We start from the raw sequence: 19,730 nt of genomic DNA, 5'->3' as shown, positions 1-19,730 counted from the left end.
ATCTATGTTGAATCTAATACATGAAAGTGGGTTTTATTGGTAGTATGCAAATGATTTTTGATAATGGAAACAAAAACTGACAGGCAAAATGATGAAGCTGTTTTGAGGTATTTAATATGTGCAAAATTGTGGTTGCATGTCCTCCTTAATCTAAAACTAGAGGCAAAAACAAATCTGATCCTAAAATAGCTTTGCTGAACCGATAGTGTCTCTACATTGATGTTTGTCCACATTTAGTAGAAGTGTTTCTTGAAATTAGGACGATTCCCACCCATATCAACATGTATGTTAATATAGATTTCAGCCTGAGCAAAATGATTCAGATTCTCAAAGCCCTGCGTTGTGCATACTCTGGAGGAAAAAGAAATTACGTTTGCTGAAAACTGGTAGTAATTTTGAAGCTGGATAAGGTTGAGGTGCAGGACGAGCGAGCAGATGATCAGGATGCCGCAGTGCCAGATTCTTTTACTTTTCAAGTGAAACTAACTGGGTAGACCTAAAAATATCTGCTTCTTTTTGATACCAATATAGTGATAAGTCAGAAAAGTATATTTATATAGACACCATGTCGCATTTTTAGAATCTGATACATTTTAAATCTCTAAATTTCAAGTATTGCATCACTCCACTGTCTTTTACAGTCGGAGAGAGAAAGAGGTTATTTATCTAATAGTTTACAACATAGTGATAGTTTTAAATAAATATGTAACAAATACATTTTCATAAAAGCTCCTCACTGCGGCTTTAGCGGACATTTATTTATTTATTTATTTTATTTTTGATCTTTGATCACTTCCGTATCTGTCTTGGCTGAAGAGAGGACAAATGAAACCTGATGCAAAAATAGGTGCAAATTGTTCCCATCTGTGATTCTTGAAAGTGATTGTATTGCTTTAGAAACTACTCCTCCTTCTGTGATTTTTGTGGAAATATTATAAACATTTGCCAGTGGTAAGCTAACATGTTCCAAGTGAAACTGCACCCTTTAATGCAAAGGTATAAGTTACGTTTCCTGTCAACATTGTTTTGTGTTTTATGTGTGAATCAAAGTGGGAAGATGGAGCTTGGCTGCAGTAAATCCCACCCAAAGTGGGCTTGGCATGTGAGTGGTGGAGAAATCTGGAGCCGAGGAGAAATGTTGGCCTAAAACAGTGTTAGACAGACTGGGGATGATTAACAGGCGAAAATGAACAAACTGGACCATATTCAACCGCATTGTTTATTTTCAGCTACAAATATGGGGAGGGACATATTCCCACTGTCTTTTGTAATACACTTTAGTTTTGAATAAAGTAAAATTACATGATTGAAGCAACTCTCCCAATTATTGAAACAACACCCAGAGTTCTACGTACCCAAAAGAAACTGACCCAAACCTTCTCACTGAGGTTTGGTCTTCTTCAGCTGTCTGCACTTTTTTCACCTTTAACCTCCCCCAAATTGCAAGCCTCACTCACAGCAACATGAGTGAGTGCTCTTTATTTGCTCTGCTTGCAAAATTCTGCATATATTGAACAAGTTTAAAGTTGGAATCAAACCTATTTTCACCTCATCATCAAGTTGAATCTTTTGGTGTCTTTTGTTCTGCAAAGGTGTTCATCATAAATAGGCGAACTGTGTGAAATAACTTAATTGTTATAACAGATTGGTCTTCTCAGAAGCAGCCCCCTTTTAGCTCTAGCTGTACACATGAGTGGACTATGTATTTGCAGAGGTAAGCAGCTACTTATTCCACTCTGTAAATTCAGCTTAAATGAACCAAACAAATCGCTAACAGAGTATGCACTCCCAGCTTTATTTTGTTTACCTCCTTGTATAGTGATGCATTACACCTCAGTGCCTTTTATTTAAACAGCTTAACAACATGTTGAAACAGTTTTGAAGGCTCCAATCTTTGGCAACAATCCATTCCATCTGCTCCTCCTCGCTCTTTTAATAGGATTCATCAGTGTGATCGCAATCGCGGAAACTCTGCGAGGTGTGTGACATTTCTCTACTGGAGCACAGCCAAGTTGGGGCAGTCTTTTTGAATCTCATCAAACAGCACCCCATGTATTTTACAGCAGCTGCTGGCAGAGCCTCCTGTGATCTCGGCTCACCTTGAAGTGGACTATTCTTCCTGTCCCCTACACTCTGTGTCCCATGCATAATCATCCGACATGAAATTTTAAAAGAACAACTTTCCAAGCTACCACAAATTACCATTTGCCGCCTGTCTTGGTTAATGTGTAGAGTCCCGCACTGGGAAGCTCGTTAGGAAATGGACCAACTTTGATTGATTGCTCTGGTTTCCATTCTCATTCATGTAGAAAATTGGCAAGGCTGAATAAAGAACACCTTAAAACAAGGACTGAAGTGTTCCTATGGGACATGAGAGAATTTGTTTGTCTGAATTACTTTGATGGTTTTTTGTTCCTGTGTTTGTCTTTTCACACCTTTCACCTAAAGCCAGAGCTTTTAAAATTCTGAAAGAAAAGATAAATGATCTGGCCATGCCTGGACTAGAACAAAAACTGCTTCCTATTACAAAAAAAAAAAAATTCTATACAGGGCTTTAAACGCATGCATCCTTACAAATTCTTATTTTGTGTTCGTCTCTATAACTGATTCTTCTCTCTATAAAGTAGGGTTTTAGTATAATTAGCATTTTGGTATAATCACAATTACAAACTTAATTTGTACTTAAGCTGATACAAACTGAGCCATTTTCATCTTTCCAAGTTGGCACACAACTTTGCACGGGAATGCAGCTGACAAACTGTTGGCCCATGCTCTGTTTCAGTGCCTCACCTGAACATTGAATGCTGAGAATCAAAATGGTGACCTGGTAGTGAATTTTTAAAACTTTAAAACATGGTACTGAAAGAACTCTCCATGGTCCTCTTCAGTTTGAAAAGGCAAAAAGCAAAAGAATTGTTTGGAAGCTTTTTGCAGGAAACAGGAGAAGCTAATGACTGTGGATGAGCATTCTATGCTACAAAGTAGTGCCAACAAATTCAAGTAACGCTACCAACTTTATGTACCATCTTAAAAACAAACAGTGTTTATAAAAACCTTTAAAAACATTATATCAAGCATGCTGGATGTAACGCTTAATATTTCTGTTTGATACAATTTATTTTACAACTTATCAAAAGCTGTTTAATGGTAAACTAGTTAAAGTCTACGGGTAATATTAAAATATGCAACATTTATCTTTGTGTTTGTAAGAAAGCTTCATATGCGCTGCACATTTTAGTGTTTCAAAACTAGCAGTAATTTATCAGGTTTAAAATTACATGCAAAAACAGCTTTTTACAAACAACTGAATCTGACAAAAGTAGACTTGAACCCAGTCTGAAACCATGACAACATACACAGTTGACTGGAACCACCATACGCATAGCAACAATTGATCAGGACTGCATATAAATATATTTATTTGAACCAGGATCATTTAACTGATATGAACACTTCTATCAAGTTCTAGCTTGTCTATTATTTTGCTGCATATTGAATGTATGCAGGTTTGGATTTTGGATAGAACTCCAACAAAATCTCGACTGCATTTTCCTTTACTTTGTGGGTCGGCTTTTTACTTAACCCAATCATTCTTGGTCTCCTCAGCTTTGGTTTTAACAAACTCACCTATTTTATTATCCTCCCTTTAACATACCACAGTGAAACGAGAAGTAAGAGAGGCCAGCTTCCTCTGACACTGCATGAGGATGCGAACAGAATGACTTCGGCCATCGCTACTCTTCACCATAACACACAGAGACGCACACATTTCTCTGGTGCTGTTAATACCCAGTTCTAGCACACGGTTTCACGGCCATATGGTCTCTTCCTCACTTCTCTCCTGTCCCACTGGGTAAACAGGCGTCAAAAAACAGCACTGCTCTCAGATGGTTGTTTAGCTCCTGATCTCCCCTAAACAGATCTCTTCGCCTGTCTCATTAGTGTTGAACGTCTCGGTCAATATCTTCACATTAAATTCTCAGCTGCTTGTGTATGCTCATATTCAAAACTGGCATCGGCACTATAGTCTTTCTTTTCTAGTGTTTTCCTGTCACCATGTGTGTCCATAGGTTTTAATAAGGCACTATTTCCATGTATAATGATAATCTATATATATATAAAATGTGGTAATGTAAAGCATTCATTAATCTAACCCATATGCTTCATTATCTAACTTGTGAGTGCCATAGAGCCAACATGCAGGCTTGTTTTGCATTCTAGTTATCCTGAGCTTTTTAAATTTTAACTGTCTGTAGACAATTTCTGTTTGTTTCTTTGAAGCAGCCGGTCTTTTTTGTAAGGGAAAAAGAAGTGCAAAATAATTCAAATCAATGTCATTTTCTTATTGAACATAATACTAAATTGTTTCAAGATTTATGCAAGTAATACAGAAATATCACAGAAGTGACACCTTGATAAACTTACCTAATCACATGCAATGCGAGATGATAATCTGTCTGCACTGATGAATATTTACTCACATTGCCCAGCAGAAAGTTTGGAGCAGCTGTCACCTCAGATCTATCTGACTTGTTTTGTAGAGCAATGAACGTTTAGCCAAAGATGAACAGGTGATTACAAATGAAAAATTACATATAATATAATACCTGATTTTGTTTCTTTGTTGTTGTTGTTTTATTTATTTATTTTTATCTGTTAGCATGTAGTAGTGATGAAGACTACATGCTGATTATAAATGGGGCGATATTACAATTCACAGCACAATGCATTATGGCCCCAACCAGCATGTTGTCACACTGGGTAAAACTGGGTTTTGCCCGGGTGAGAAATAACTCAGCATGAGATTAAATATTTGCTGCATAAATCAGTATGTGCATCTGCCCTCTCAGTTAGTAGGGAAAGATGCACGTATGTTACAATGTAGAATGCAGGTGAAATCACTCCATGCAAGTTCTACAACATGCAGGGTGAAGGAAAAAAATGAAGAAATTTATATTTTAAATATCATCTGGTTTAGTTACGCCTTAGATTTTAGATGGTGTTTATAATCCTTCAGACTGTAAAGGTAGCATTGTTTCCTTGACTTATTTAAAGATGTGCTACCAATAATAATGGAAGGAGTTTTCTTTTTCTTTTAGAGAAAGTTTGAAAAACTTCACATCATGTCATATTGCTCTGTGACTAACATCTGTACAGAATAGAATACAAACCCATCAAATCAATTAATTGAATTTAATTAATATCTTTCTGGTTATAGTAAGTATAAAACATATTGTTCAGTTCAATGCTTCTGTGATATACAAAAAAGGACTCTGGGCTTCCTGCACTAATGTCACCTCTTTGATATTCAGCACTCTTCAGTTTTCATTTCATGAGTTTCTACATTATCATAATTCAAATAACCATATTTCCTTTTCTGAAAAATTTCCAATATGAAGGCTGATATATGCTGACAGTATAGTATATCCTTGTATTATGGACTTGCTTTTATAGTGATGGTTTCATGATGTATTGAAACCTTGTTTCCATGGTTTCAAAAAAATAAAAAATAAAAAAATAAATCCAGGCATCCAGTGTCACACATCAGAACCAACATATGAAGTAAAGGGATAGAAAAGTTGTAGATATGGGTAAGAGCATTAAACTTTAAGTCTTTTGTTTTTCGTCACCAATGGGAAAATTGAATATTGATTTCTTCCTACCACAGTCAAAACAATTATTTATGCCCTATTTTGTTTTATGTATTTATGTGTTTATTAATACCATAACTGCTAGAAATGTCCTCCTTTAAAACGTTTTCTTTGTAATACATTATGTATTATAATTGTCATTTATGAACATTCATATAAAATATGTTTATTTCTGGGAATATATTGCTTGAACATTGAGTGATCTTCCTGTTTCACCATTTTACAGCCCAAATAAGAAACTAGAGTTATTACTTTTGGTAAATACAAACATTATTCTAATGGCTAGAAATCCTTTTTTCCCTAAAGAATTATTTAAAAAAATAAAATAAAATATTTATATTATGCTGAAAGTCTGTCCCTCATTGCTTAAAGAAGACTCGGAACTATCAGAAGTATATTCTGCTATTTTTGTCAACCACCTTGTTTATTTTAAAATGTGCAGTGTTGCCAACCTCTGCACAGGTACTGTCCATTTCCGTATGCCTGGAATAAAGTTTAGGCTTTCAAAATGTCAAAGACTGTAATTTTATTGAACTTCATAGGCAATAAAACTCTTTCAGGCTAAATGGCTCAGCAAATTTACATTCAGGGGAGGTTAACGAGTAATGCGGCGTAATCAGATTACTTTTGATTTACTTAAATTGCAGTAAGTGGCCACCCTGTTTTCTTTCCCTTCCTCTCCACCATTCTTCTTATTCCTTTTTGTGCTTTTCCATCTTAGCCTTCATCCCTTTTTTCTTTTCTTTTCTTTTTCCTTCTTCTCTGCTGTGTGGCACTGAATGCAGTCCAGTACAATGGTGGTCTCATTACTCAAGCTCTCATGGCAAACTAGTCTCGAGGGAGAGCGAGCACACTTTTTAAAAAAGTGCCCTGTCACATTGAGGCACATGATTTGCATTTAGGTTAAAAACCAGCCAGGACTCCTAAATCTTATTTACAGGCAGAGGGAACTCCTTCGTCACTGCGCCGTTGGGTCATCAGTTATTGTCAGACCTAATCTTGTTAAACTCGCCATTTTAAACGCACACATATCCACGCACGCATGCATCGCTGTATTAGTGAAAGCAAACAAAGTGTTTTTGTTTGTAAACAGGTTATAATCTGTATGAGGGTTCTGGCCATTGTCCAGCCTTTTTTTTTTTTTTTTGCCAATAATCAGCCTAATGGGTTGTCTGACAAAGTGGACTGATGCTCACACAGTGAGGTGAAGCACTGAATTGTAGTTGTATGCATGTACTGCCTGGGAACAAAATATTAATGATATTAGCTTTTATCATAAATAGTTTAAGGCAGGTAAGTGCTTACATGGATGGTGACGAGAGAATAGGTTGACCATCCACAAACGAATGCATTCAGTTTGCCAGACGGTTTAAATGGGAATCACAGAAGGAAGAAGGAAAGCTTTTTTTTTTTTCAGTCAGGCTTGTATATTAAAAGTTCGCATGAACGCAACAAGCTTTATCCTGCTACACTTACACACAGTAGTTTGAACATGATATTATATGCTAATATAAAAAATTTAATGAATGATTGCATAACCATTTTATCATGTTATGTGCCAGAATTTGGATGGTAATTCTCCCACCGCCAACAAAAGTAGTAACATGAAGTGATATTTGACATGCAGAACAAAGTTGGGGAAGTGCCAGCTTAATTACAACTGCTAGGATGAGGCACATGGGCAGTAGTAAAAAAAACAAAACAAATAGGAATTGCTAAAGAGCTCGATCTGATCTTGCCACATTTTTTTGCAGTGTCTAAAAATTGGTTCTACATGAGTTCAAACATAAAAAACCCCAAAATAAAATAAACGTTTGTGCAATATTATGTCCTGTCGTTGCTGAGGGATGAGCGACACTGGGACAAAGGTCTGAAATTACTGACATTTTTAGTGATGTCACTATATTATTTTTTTTTCTTTCTCTGTACTTTATGATCAAATGTAACGTGTTGTGCTGTTTACATATTTTGCATCCCACATATTACCTGAATTAACTATCATGACATTGTTACAACATCTGAGTAGCACAGCTGTAATATCTGTAGAATATGTGCCTTTCTACATTCCAGAAATCATGTTTAAAATATTTTGTGGCTGTGTTTGCTACAATATCAGATGTGTAGAAATGTGTTGCTGGAGCATTACATTCTTAAAGTAACATGATTTTAGTCCAGTGAAATTAATGTCTGAGGTATCAATATGGCTAAATTGGGATAGTCAAGTTATGCTTTTAATTCCAATCTGAAAAAAATGGTTTTATGTCTGTTTTTAGAATTTGCTAAGGCCCTCAATTACTAGTTGTGTGAGTTTGATGTGTTCATTAATCTATTCAGTATAGATCTAAAATACAAACAGGCTTGACCTGTAACGACTACAGTATGTTTACCTTTTAGGTTAAATGAAACGGATATGTTCAAGCCTTTGAGCTTTGAGCATCCATAAAGTGCAGCTGCAAATGCTGTGCTACTCGCCTCTGAAGTTTTTCACAGTGGGCTGTAAAAGCTTGTGATCAGCAGTAAAATCTTGCTTGCAGCTATAGATCCTTGGTAATCAGTTTAAAAGTCTTGTGTGGCACAAGGTTAGACTATGTTTATATATAGATCTCATTCCGAGGTTTTTCATTTTGTTGTAGATTTTGCAACATGGGAGATCTTTGGTATTTTCACACTTTGTATCAACACTCTTCTGCAGCTTTCCAGTGGCGCCTTCTATATATCTGGCAACTTTTTGGACACATATCTTTTGTTTTTCTGTTGATCAAACCCAGTCCTGATTGAAATTATGAGGAGCCACAGCTGTTCTTACAACATGTAAAAGACTTTGATATCTGGCAGATGGTTCTTTAATGCACTGTGGCCCTTCAGTTCATCATTTATCTGTGCTGTCCACTGTGGTCATCAATGCTGCTTTGATATCTTTGTTATATGATGTATTATTTATCAGCTCTATATATAAACTCAGTGATACTGTCTCTTGGAGTGGTGCTCGTTTCCATAGTAAATTGTCAGCAGTACAAATATTCACACTGTCTAAAATAAATGATGTAATAGCATTAAAGTTAACTTGAGTTAAGATCTTTGTTGTGAAAATATTAGATTTAGCCAACAATAATAAAACTAAGTCTGTGTTCACTAATGTTCACTGATGCCAAATATTTAACGGATAGTCACTTCAAATAAAAGTGTACAGTTTTTAGCATTGTTCCTTATTCCACTTATTTATTCACCTTATAAAGTATTTTTCTGCCTATTTCTTTTTTTTCAGTTTAGTAGTTTTGTAAAGATGGTGTTGCATCCTTTGATCACTCACAATTAAAATCTGATCCTAAATTTCATGGACTCTATTGGTTTAAAAATGTCTGCAGAATAACTTTTTCTGCAAATGATGAATGTCCCATTCACACCAGATGAACAGTGTACTACCTGTTGTGGTTGATGGAGTGTAAGTGATCCCCAAATTCTCGAATATGCACAAAACTAGTTGAACATGCAGTATGCTCAGCCTCAGTGCTGGGAAGTATCAGTTGGATTTCAGTCTTTGGTCTTTTGGTGCACGCCTTCAAGTATCCTTCATGAGTTTAGTGTGATGTACAAAACAAAGAAACATCAAAAAAAAACTCAGTCATGCATTCTTAATGTTTCTACTTTATTCAATCTGTGTGTGGTTTTTGGCATACATCACTAATATAACAAACTAGAGGTGGAGGGTATTGTCTGGGGAATCGAGGTTTGACTGAAGCACTGTGTTTCTCATGCTCCACTGCTTCCATAAACTCTCCATTTAATCAATGTTGTCTCTGAGATTTAACCTTTGTTCTTTTTTTTTATACCTGAGAGAGTGGTTTTACTTCCAGACCAAATCCTGAAGCAGTCTAAACTGGGAAAGATCCATCTGGCATCAGTTTTAATTTGGTCATATTGATCATTTCTGGGCAGTGTTATCTGCATGTATGAGGAACTGCAATGTAGTTAGAATTATTCCTATCACAATTTCTTTGGATACTTAAAACGGTCAGATTGACTGCTACCTACCAGCTTTAATAATTTCTCTTTATCCTGTCAGTACTTTATTTTAACACTTTTATGGACTTGTTCTAATGTCTAAGCTTAGTCATTATTGTACATTTCTGAATTTTGAGCTGCAATATGATACTTAGAAAAAAATCCAGATTTTGTTTTGCTTAAAAAAACTATTAACATTGATTTTTAAACAATTTTTTTGTTGTTGTTTTGGTGCAGATCAGTTACCATTGCAACAACAGACAGATTCTCATCTGTTGCGTCTTGTGTTTTGTAATTGTTAGAGATCTCTGGGAACTCAGAGGACATCCCTCTGGTGCGCTGGCGGCAGCAGTGGCTGGAAAATGGCACACTTCTTTTCCACATCCACCATCAGGACGGCAGCGTCAACCTACCCGAACCAACTGAAGACCCGGCCAACGATTCCACGAAAGAAGAGCTGCGCATACTCCACATCTCTGTGATGGTAAACATTTTTATTCAGGAAGCTCATAAGAGTATGATAATGAGAATTTTATTAGACATCTAAGTTGGAATTTTATGTTTTTACTATCCAAAATGATACTTTAGGTTGATCTGACCAGGAACAGACATATATATACTTCAGATATATAAAACTGCAAAACTACAAACATGTTAGGTCCTGAATAACTCTTTTAGGAAACCCAGAAATTTGTAAAACATTTCTGTACGCCATTGTTTACTTTGTCCTATTGTTCAGAAATCTCAATATGCACATTTTCTTTTAAAAATGCCTATTAGTCATCATATTTATTCTTTTTTATAACAAATCAAATACATGTAATTAACTCAGATTATTTTTTAGCCTTTGCAATTGAACAATTTAATTTTCAGTCATAAGTACGTTGTTATTCGTCAGTCATGTTGTAAAAAAAACGTTTGAATTGGCTCACAAATGACCCTAAAGAAAAATAATTGAAACTGTTTTAAGGCCGGTCTTGTCAGGGATGACAAAACAAATATTACCAAAACAAAACAAATACCAAAACAAATATTAACTCCAAAACAAATATTAACTCTATTTTGGGTAGGAAGAGGGGTCAGATATGTTGCTTTAATTATGCCACCACAGTTGTTGATGTGTCGAAAAATATTGTATTTGGTAAAAAAGAAATTTTACCAAATTTTATTGAACATGTATATATTTGAGCTTGTTTCAGTTATTCTGAAACGGTGTAAGTTCGACAACATTAATAATAAATTCTAGCCTTCATATGATTTTAGGTTTTAAAAGATTGTCGAATAAAATGACTTTATTCCTCTGATGAGTGTCTGCAACATTCTGTAGGGAACTGCAGAGTATTGTGAAGCAGAAATGGAGACAAATAAGGGCAGTTTTCACAACTGAAATTGACATAAACTTTACCTTTTTGATGTAAGGGAAACATGAGATTATTATAGAGGGACATGAATTTATGAAGTACTAAAATCCAGTAGCTGAGTGTAGATTTTTGCATGCGCCCACCGTATCAGACCTTATCAGCACTCTTGGCAGAGTAGGAAATGAATCCTTAGAACTCTCAGTTTCCCCCCTCTTGCCCCGAGGAAATGTATATTTATTAGATCTTAGATATGCCACACCTACTCTCAGTGCCCTTTTCTTGCCCAAAGACATTACAATCATGCTGTGATGGATGATATATATTTTCAGACATTGAAAGCTTATAATATCTGCATACACAAATGATTAGTCAGCTTTGGAAGATTTTTGCCAGCGGCTACATCTGCTAACAGAAGCAGGGAGGTACGCTTCAACACCTTCAGACCTAATTTAATTCCAACTAGATTTAATTTCAGATGTAATGACAAATAACTGGCCTTGTCCTGTCCTCTAAATGCTCTACATGCACTAAGAAACGCCCATCTTCTGGACATACAAGAAAGGACGGTGAAAACATTTCTTAGTGGGAATAGGAGGCACAGTGCTTCTTATCTCATTGACTTTGCTGTAGTCACATTTGCTGTCACATTTTTTGCTCTCTGCTCTATCTGTATTTCACATCCCATCACCCTCGAGTCGGCGTCTTTGTGGTTCCTTACCTGCTAATTCGTCACCCCTAAAGCACTGTGGGGGACGGCGGCTCCAGAAAGGTGCTTCGATGAAGGTGTAAAAAGGGAAAGATTAGCATGCAAAGACATACAAGCAGACTGTAAGGACAGATGGAAGCTGTGCTACCACTGGGCCGCTCAGACTGTGCTGCAGCCTGCTGCCCAGCTGGAGGCCTCGACCTATAAATCCTAAAGCCATGTCACTAGTTTGGCGTCTTGTGGATATGGAAAAAGGTCCTGGGAAGTCTGCGCAACAGACTTCCCAGGACCCAGTCCTGGCAACAGACTTCCCAGGAAAGTGATTACAGTATTTTCTTTTTTATCACTATGCGTCACAAGTCACTATTTGAACCAAGACCAGTGCTTTTGGACTGACATTTTCCATTTTATGCCTTTGCCACAACATAAAATTGGGCCTTTGTTGAGGAAAGCAAACTGACAGATCATCAAAATGTCAGCCATATAATTTCTCGCTATATAAAACGTCTTTGTGCTGCAGTACAGTAACTAAAGCAGGTTGATTTTCATCAAATCAATCATTCTGTCAATCTGTTAGTCTTTTCTCTATAAACCAACTTACAATATCGAATAAATCATAAAAATGTGAAAGAAAAAAACAAATCTTATCAGTTTATAATTTTGACAGCTTATGGAAATGGAAGTAAGTTCTCTTTTGATTATATGAAACTACTGTTCTTCTGATGGCAGAAGTTCAAAAAGTTTACTAGAGGGTGTCCAGAGACTTTGAAAATATTCTGGTCTCGTTTCTTCAGCAGCTGACACAGATCCTGAAAAGGGGGTTGGGGTATTCCAATTAAATTTTTACGTCCCTTCACTGTTCTCTGTCAGGTTGTCTGCTTCAAATTCTTCACAAAGTGCCCATTTATGATCATAGTAGTGTTTTTGGACCAGATAGATTAATAAAATTTCTATTCTCTAATAAATTTACTTCTATTGACTCTCTACTCTGTGATTGTTGATGCTGAGGGGTGTTTGCTTAGGTCATGGTCTCTTGAACTTCATGTCATCTCTTTTTTTTTTTTCTTCCCACATTGCTGTCTGTACAAGCCCTCTAGATATTAGACTTTCTCACTGTATATGGATACATCATTTCCAAGAATAAGGCCCACTATTGTGGTATAATTTAACATATGTTTAAATAAAAAAAGAAAAAAAAAGAAAAACATGTTGCTCTCTGTTTTTACATCTTCAGACTTGCTGAATTTTGGACAATCTTGCAGGATCCAGAACACAGAAATGTGGTCTCTCTGAGCATTTTTAGTAGCACTGTACCGAAAAGAAAAAAGAAAATAATAACAGGGGAAAAAAAAAAACTCAGCTAAGCTCTTACATAGACTGGCAGAACCCAAAGTGACACATTGAAGTTACTTCTTTTGGCTGATGTATATTATTCAAAGGTGTCAAAATGAATAAAATGTCCAAACTAGAAAAATCATCATGAAAATATTTTAAACCCCTATCAAAATTACAGTACATTATTCATCATTTCGACATTCTTGGATCAGTCAATCAGTAAATCATTGAGTACTTCCAAACTTACTGATGAAGTATTAAAAGCATGGAGACCGTCTCTAGATCTTGAATGGGAATACAGTGGGTCTGTACAATCTGTCTGATCTGGCATCCTGGCTGTCATAACACTATTCGTAAATATCGCTTGAATCAGATGCCCAGGATTTTAAGACTCTGAGGCAAGCCAGCCTTGTCACCGGCCAAATTTGGAAGGGAGGGGGAGATTAGGTTCAATGGACTGCACAGAAGTCTAGTTCTGAGGCCAGAAAAACATTTCTAATTGACTACTTTGGACAATTTGTAATATTACTCAGTGAATTAGGTTAATAATCATTTAGTTAATTTGAATTAATGAACCTGCAGTGCATTCCTGCGGATGAGTCCTCTTTGAGATGTTTTGCTTTGCGGTTGGACCGGTGCTCTAACATGGTTCAAAGCTTCTCCACTCGGAGTCGCATCAACAAGGTGACCACAGTGTCCTCCACCAGCTGCAGCCGGTCATCAATAATAGATGACTAACCTTGTGTATGTCTGTACCAACACCAGGTGAGACAGAGACAGTTCAAACACACAGTGTACTTTAACTCAAACTCTGCAGGAATCGTACATTTAAAAAATAGAACCTAAAACTTTTTCATACTGAGACCACAACCCCCCCCCCCCCCCCCCCCCCCCCCCCCCCCCGAAAAAACTGTATATTTTAATCTGCAATGTGTTCTTCTGCAGCATGATTGGTTTATCTACTGAGACTCATAAACTGCATTGTATCTCTTCTGTGCACATTTCTCCCTTTTTAATTTACAAATTTTAATCAGCTGCTGTTTTGCTGCAGGGTCTCAATGGATCAATCCAATCAGCACATAAAGTATGGAGGCATTCAAGCCGAGTCAATTACATTATATGATTGCCTAATATTTTTAAGCTTCAGGCTAGATTTGACGTGTCCTTCCAGCCCCCCGACTCTGTTTTAGCTCTATTGTTTTTTTTTCCTTGGAGGCCATAAAATCATGTTGTTTTGTGGCAGCAACATAGTGAAAGACAAGCTGAAATGTAGTTATCTAAGTGCGAAAACTTACTAGATGAAGGAATGGAGTACCTGTTGCTGCTGTTCTTTTTAAATGTTCGTTTATGGTCAAAAGCTGCATCTACACTATGAAACAAAAAATAGATACATTTAAGTGATATTTGTGGCTACAATAGCAAGTCCAATAAACATGTGGGAGATTTTCTCTTGTCATTTTTTTTCCTGGTAGACCTGCAATGTATTAATGCACATGATTCCTGTATTCTATCTTGATATTCAGTTTGAAAGATATGAAAACCAAACAAGCTTTGGTTTGTAGAATCAGCTCCAACTGAAGATGCATATACTGTAGCTCAAGTTTTCTACTTCTAGACATCTATTAAATGGCCTGGGAGCAGATGGATTACATGCATCATGTAAAGCACTTTGATTCTTCTAATTGCTGAAATGTGCAACTTGCCTTGTGACACCTTACGTACATCAGTTAAGTAATTACTCCGATTTTCTGTGACAGAGTTTTCAAAGATGATCAGCTTACACTTTAGTTCTGTACTCTAGTTTTCCTTGTGGATACAAAAGAAACAGGAAGAGTTTACTTTGTGGGGTTTTTTTCCATCAAAAACCCTGGTAATTCTGAGATAGCAGATTTACAAAAGAAATCAAAGTCATACAGTCTTTTAGAGAAACAAAAACTATATTACTTGCTTTATCTGAGTTTTTGTTAGCTTGTACTAATAATATTTCTAAGAGCATGACTGAATATCATTTTTGTAAGTAATATTTTACTAAAGTCACTATATATTTCTCCTTTGTCCAAACAAATGCACTCACTATTGTGAATCGGCTTTATGTTTAAGTACATAATCCTACAACATTGTCTTTCGACCCATGTGATACATTAGTATTAATCAAAATTTGGGCCAGTATCGATGTCTGATAACTAATCTTTACCATATATGTTGATATGTATATATTTTTTCTCTATCCTTTAAATATGTAAAAAAAAAAAAAAAAAAAAAACATCACTGAAGCTGACATCACTTCAAAAAAACTTAAGAGAACAATTTACAAATCTAAAATATGTTGGTTCTTTAAGTTGGTTCACCCACATTTTGTAAGAGAAAATAGTTATTGTGACACTACTTAGATCTTAGGATTTTGACTTTGCAACCTTTCTAAACCCTGCATTAATCGCATTGATTGTGTAAACCTTCAATCAATGTAGCCCTTCCCACTTGTAAAGCAGTAGCATCTGATGAGTGGTCTGCAGAGTGAAACAAACTAGCTTCCCATTGAGATGTAAGGAAGACTCTGTCCACCGGTTTTGTATGTAGTCCTGCTAAATCTCTGGTGTAGACATGTTGTCTACACCAGAGATAAACAAATAATATAGAAAAAGACAGCATTCAATTATATTGTCATTGATACTTTTATTTAATTGATAAATTACCATCTACTGTATGAGTTACTTGTAAAAAAAAGCTGTTTTGTTTGACTATATACTTTTAAAGTTAATTACAATAGTTAGCAGGTTAATGAGCTACTAGTTGATTTACAATAAACTGAAAAGGGTGAAAATATAGATTTTGAAATATCCATGTTTACATCATCTTTTGTAAAATAATCTGCTGCTAACTTGTTTACATTAACAACATTGCATGATGTAGTTTTAACATCACTTTAAATTTAAAAATATCCCTGAAATGTCAGCAGTTGGAACATTTCTTTTCTTTGTGAGTCTCTTATATCAGCTTTGTTATCTGAGTTCATTGTTGACACAACAGAGCCATTTTTCATTTCCTTGCTATTTACAGTCGCATTGCACAAATTAAACAAGAGCAAACTATCAGCCAGAGAAACACAAAGCGCCACAACTCAGAGGAAAAGTTAGTCTGACACAAAGTGACATCAACATCAGTTCATTTCCGCTCTGAGCTGAGATTTCACCCGTGGTCTTAAAAAAAAACAACCAGCAAGATTATAATGAACCACACTTGCGTAGGAGCTGGATTGTTATATGCTGCTTGGGCTGTTCATGAATATTATTAAAATGTAAAAGATGCCAGACTTGTTTTCTTCTAAAAGGAAAATCAATTCTTGATTTTTATAACCAATTTAATTTCATATATAGAACCCCCTTCAAGCCTTACTATTGAGAATTAGCAGTGTTGTCCTCTTGATGTTTTCTAATATTGAAGCTGCTGTCTCACTGTGGTTACTCTCACCTCTGAGGAACAAAAGGTCAAATCTCAAGAGCCAATTGCATTTAATCAATAAATGTTAATGGGGTTAAATAAGACATTCATGGAGTTCTTCAGTGACATAAACACATTTGTTTACAAGCACTAGAAGCACATCTGTGTTAAAGTTGCAAACTTTGCACAGATTAAAATCAGGAATTAAATGCAAACTTGTTGCTTAGAGGCAAATTCATCACAAACTTCACAACTTGCTTTTTCAGGAATAGCTCAGAATTCAGGGAACCAGGGTTTGACAAAAGAATGTAAGCAGTTTTTATCTTGCTTGCCGAGGAAGGCTCTCTTGATTTATTCTTATTCTATTTACTTGGTCTTGGAGAACGAAACTGTCAAGTCTAAGGTAATGTCTAGATTTTGTAGTCGTATCATCGGACCCTCAGCATTAAAAATCTCCCCGCCATCATTGTCTGGTGAAATTGACTTGCTTGATTTGATTGATTGACGTACTTTATTAAACCCACATCAGAAACATTCATGTGTTACAGCAGCAAAAATAGAAATACCAAAAACAGATAAAATTACAGTAAACACAATATAAGGTGCTCCAGGTCTGTTAACCCTCCGATTCAGTCTTGGATAAGCCAAAGACAATGGATTGATGGAAAGAAAATTTGAAATAGGTTTTTTTTAATACTCAAATATTATTACTGAATTAAAAAAAGCTACATGTATGGTTAAAAATAGTTGTTTGTGTATATTTAACTCATTCTTTTTCAGCTACTGAGGAGAAAAACATCCTAACTTATTATTTTGGGCACCATCTTTTTCAGGGAACGAGACTTCCTGTCTTTTCACAATTCCGCAATCACTGTGGTTGTAAATGTTAATAATAACAACCACATACATCAACTGGATGATGTATGTAAAACCATACATAATATAGTTTTACAGAGTTCAGGTGCTATTAATGTCCTGGCATTCTAACGTACGTTTCTAACTTTTAGTAGTATTTGTGCAAACATCATGTATTGCTGAATCATCAACCAAATGCATTAGTCACCCGTGGACAAGTATAAAAATTAGTTTTTGATTTGTTCTGTAAGTTAGTAGTTGAAACTTTAAATGTTTGTAGCAATATCACATTCAGAACGTAAATGCACTCGGACTAGTGTGTGTTTATGTGATACTGTGACTTGTGAAGAAAGTATAATTAGGAAGTGAAATAAAAGCATACAATGAAAAATAAAGAATTGTCATATGGAAATCTAGAAATATGAAGCAAAGGTTGAATGAGAGATTGTGCTGTAAGGCATCGGTCTAATTAGCACACCACTGTGCTATTCTGTTGTTCATGATTGTATTATCATTTATAGTTTTAGCCCACGTTACAGTGGATAACAGCAAACATCAAAATGACAGCAGGAATGTTTCCTTCATTTACATGCTGCATTAGTGCAGCATGTAAATGTGGAAAAAAGGTCGTTTATTTAGTTCGACAGCTTTGTTACCAAACAGTTTTGTCTAAAGGCAACAAGAATATTCTGCAACTGTTTTATTCATTCCTGCATAATTACTCAGTTCTAATGTACCAGGAGGACAGACAGCTTAATGGCAGAATGACTAATACTAGACCATTACTGTTACTTCACTAATCTAAATGTTTGTGATTCTGCCCATTTTTCCCTTATTTGGCGAGTGTAATTATCAGTTTTATTTCACATGAATAACTACAGTATAACTGCTATTCTACTTTTCATTATATGTTAATACACATTTGGTTGGTAAGCAAATTGATCCTTAGAGCAAGATAAACTACTTGCATTATATTTTCCTTGCACTGCTTGCAGAGCTTTTTTTCCCCATTCATCTGATATATGGAGCAGCTTCACTCATTCCAGGAAAATACCCCATTTTTGGCTACAAATCGGGAATTAAATGTAACTGATTTTTGTCATCGCAATATATGCCAACAATATTGGCAATGCATGGTCTTCTAAAATTATGCACTCTCTCTCTGTAGCTGTGTTTCTGAAGTCAACTAAACGCATTAGCAATGAATGCAGCTAAAATCTTTCCGTTGACAATGTGGAGAGTCAATTGCTAAAATCTGCATCCTGATGTGGTGATTTGATGAGTTAAAAGCCAAACCTGTGATGGATGTTTTAAAAAACGCAACCTCTCATTGGCAGGCATTACTGACTGGGGAGTCTCTTTGATTTCCTGTCAGAATCTCTGTTACTTGTGCATTTACAGTTGCTGCTCCCCTCTTTGGTGTCGTCTCACCTCCTGTTTAAAAGTAACATGATGCGTCATTAACATGATCCATTCTAAAAGTATTATCACATGTAGTTTAGTTACATATTTCTAATATATATACTATATCAGTTTTTAAAGACTCGTGGAACTGAATTTGTTGTTTCTTTAAACATTTTGTGGGGACATTCAAGTGAGTTTTGATGAGTTTAATTTGCATATTCATTTTAAGTGTGAACAAAGTAATTTTCATGGGTCAAATTGGTATAACCAGGTATCAAAATACCACTAGTTCAGTGGACTAGGCCAAAGAATGACACCCATTTAAGTATAGCAGTTAGATCTACATGGACTCTTCTCTTTTGAACTTTTGTCCCTTTTATATGAGCCGGAACTACCTCCTGTGGTTTATATTCTTCAAAGTTTGCTACTCACCACCTGCTCTCTGTTCCTAATTTTCACACCACTTTCTTGATCACCCTCAAGAAAGTGAATTTAAGAAAACAGAATTTAAACCTTCTGTTTTCTGCTCCTCCAACTTACTTCCCTACTTCAGTCCCCATTCCCTCTGCTTTACTTCTCATTAGACCTGTTAAAGATCTTTAAGTATTATGCCCTTACTCTGCAAGCTAAAGCATGCCCCTATTTGTATATAGGAATCCTAATCTTATTAAATATATTTAAATATATTACGTGATCTGTAAATGTCTTTCAACCATTTTCAGTTTTCACAGTGACATGTGCAACCATAACACAGTTCACATTAATATCTCATCACCACAAAGAGTCTGGTTTTATGCTGTATTAGCTTCAATCAAATACACCAAATTGAATCAAATGGTGTAAGCCAGTCCTCTCATTAATTCTTATTTCCAGTGCAGGAAACCTTGTGGAAAGTGTGTGAAATAGACTTTTGACTTTTACGTTTGTTCAATGTCAAAAATCACCAGAACATAAAAAAATCTAATTTATTGATGGCAC

General features: G+C 35.8%; 1 protein-coding gene across 5 annotated transcripts in view; it reads left to right on the top strand.

The window, feature by feature from the left end:
- The window catches only part of astn1 (astrotactin 1), a 351,664-nt gene that overhangs the window by 54,977 nt on the left and 276,957 nt on the right, over window positions 1-19,730 (top strand). For all 5 annotated transcript variants that reach the window (XM_032565575.1, XM_032565574.1, XM_032565573.1 and 2 more), the window contains exon 2: window positions 9,956-10,137. In XM_032565575.1, the coding sequence (XP_032421466.1) occupies window positions 9,956-10,137 (182 nt within the window). The remainder of the gene's footprint in view (window positions 1-9,955; window positions 10,138-19,730) is intronic.

Source organism: Xiphophorus hellerii, chromosome 6 (assembly GCF_003331165.1).
Source record: "Xiphophorus hellerii strain 12219 chromosome 6, Xiphophorus_hellerii-4.1, whole genome shotgun sequence".
Lineage (NCBI taxonomy): Eukaryota > Metazoa > Chordata > Actinopteri > Cyprinodontiformes > Poeciliidae > Xiphophorus > Xiphophorus hellerii.
The sequence above is the reverse complement of the archived record's forward strand: the minus strand, read 5'-3'. Positions and strand labels throughout refer to the sequence as shown.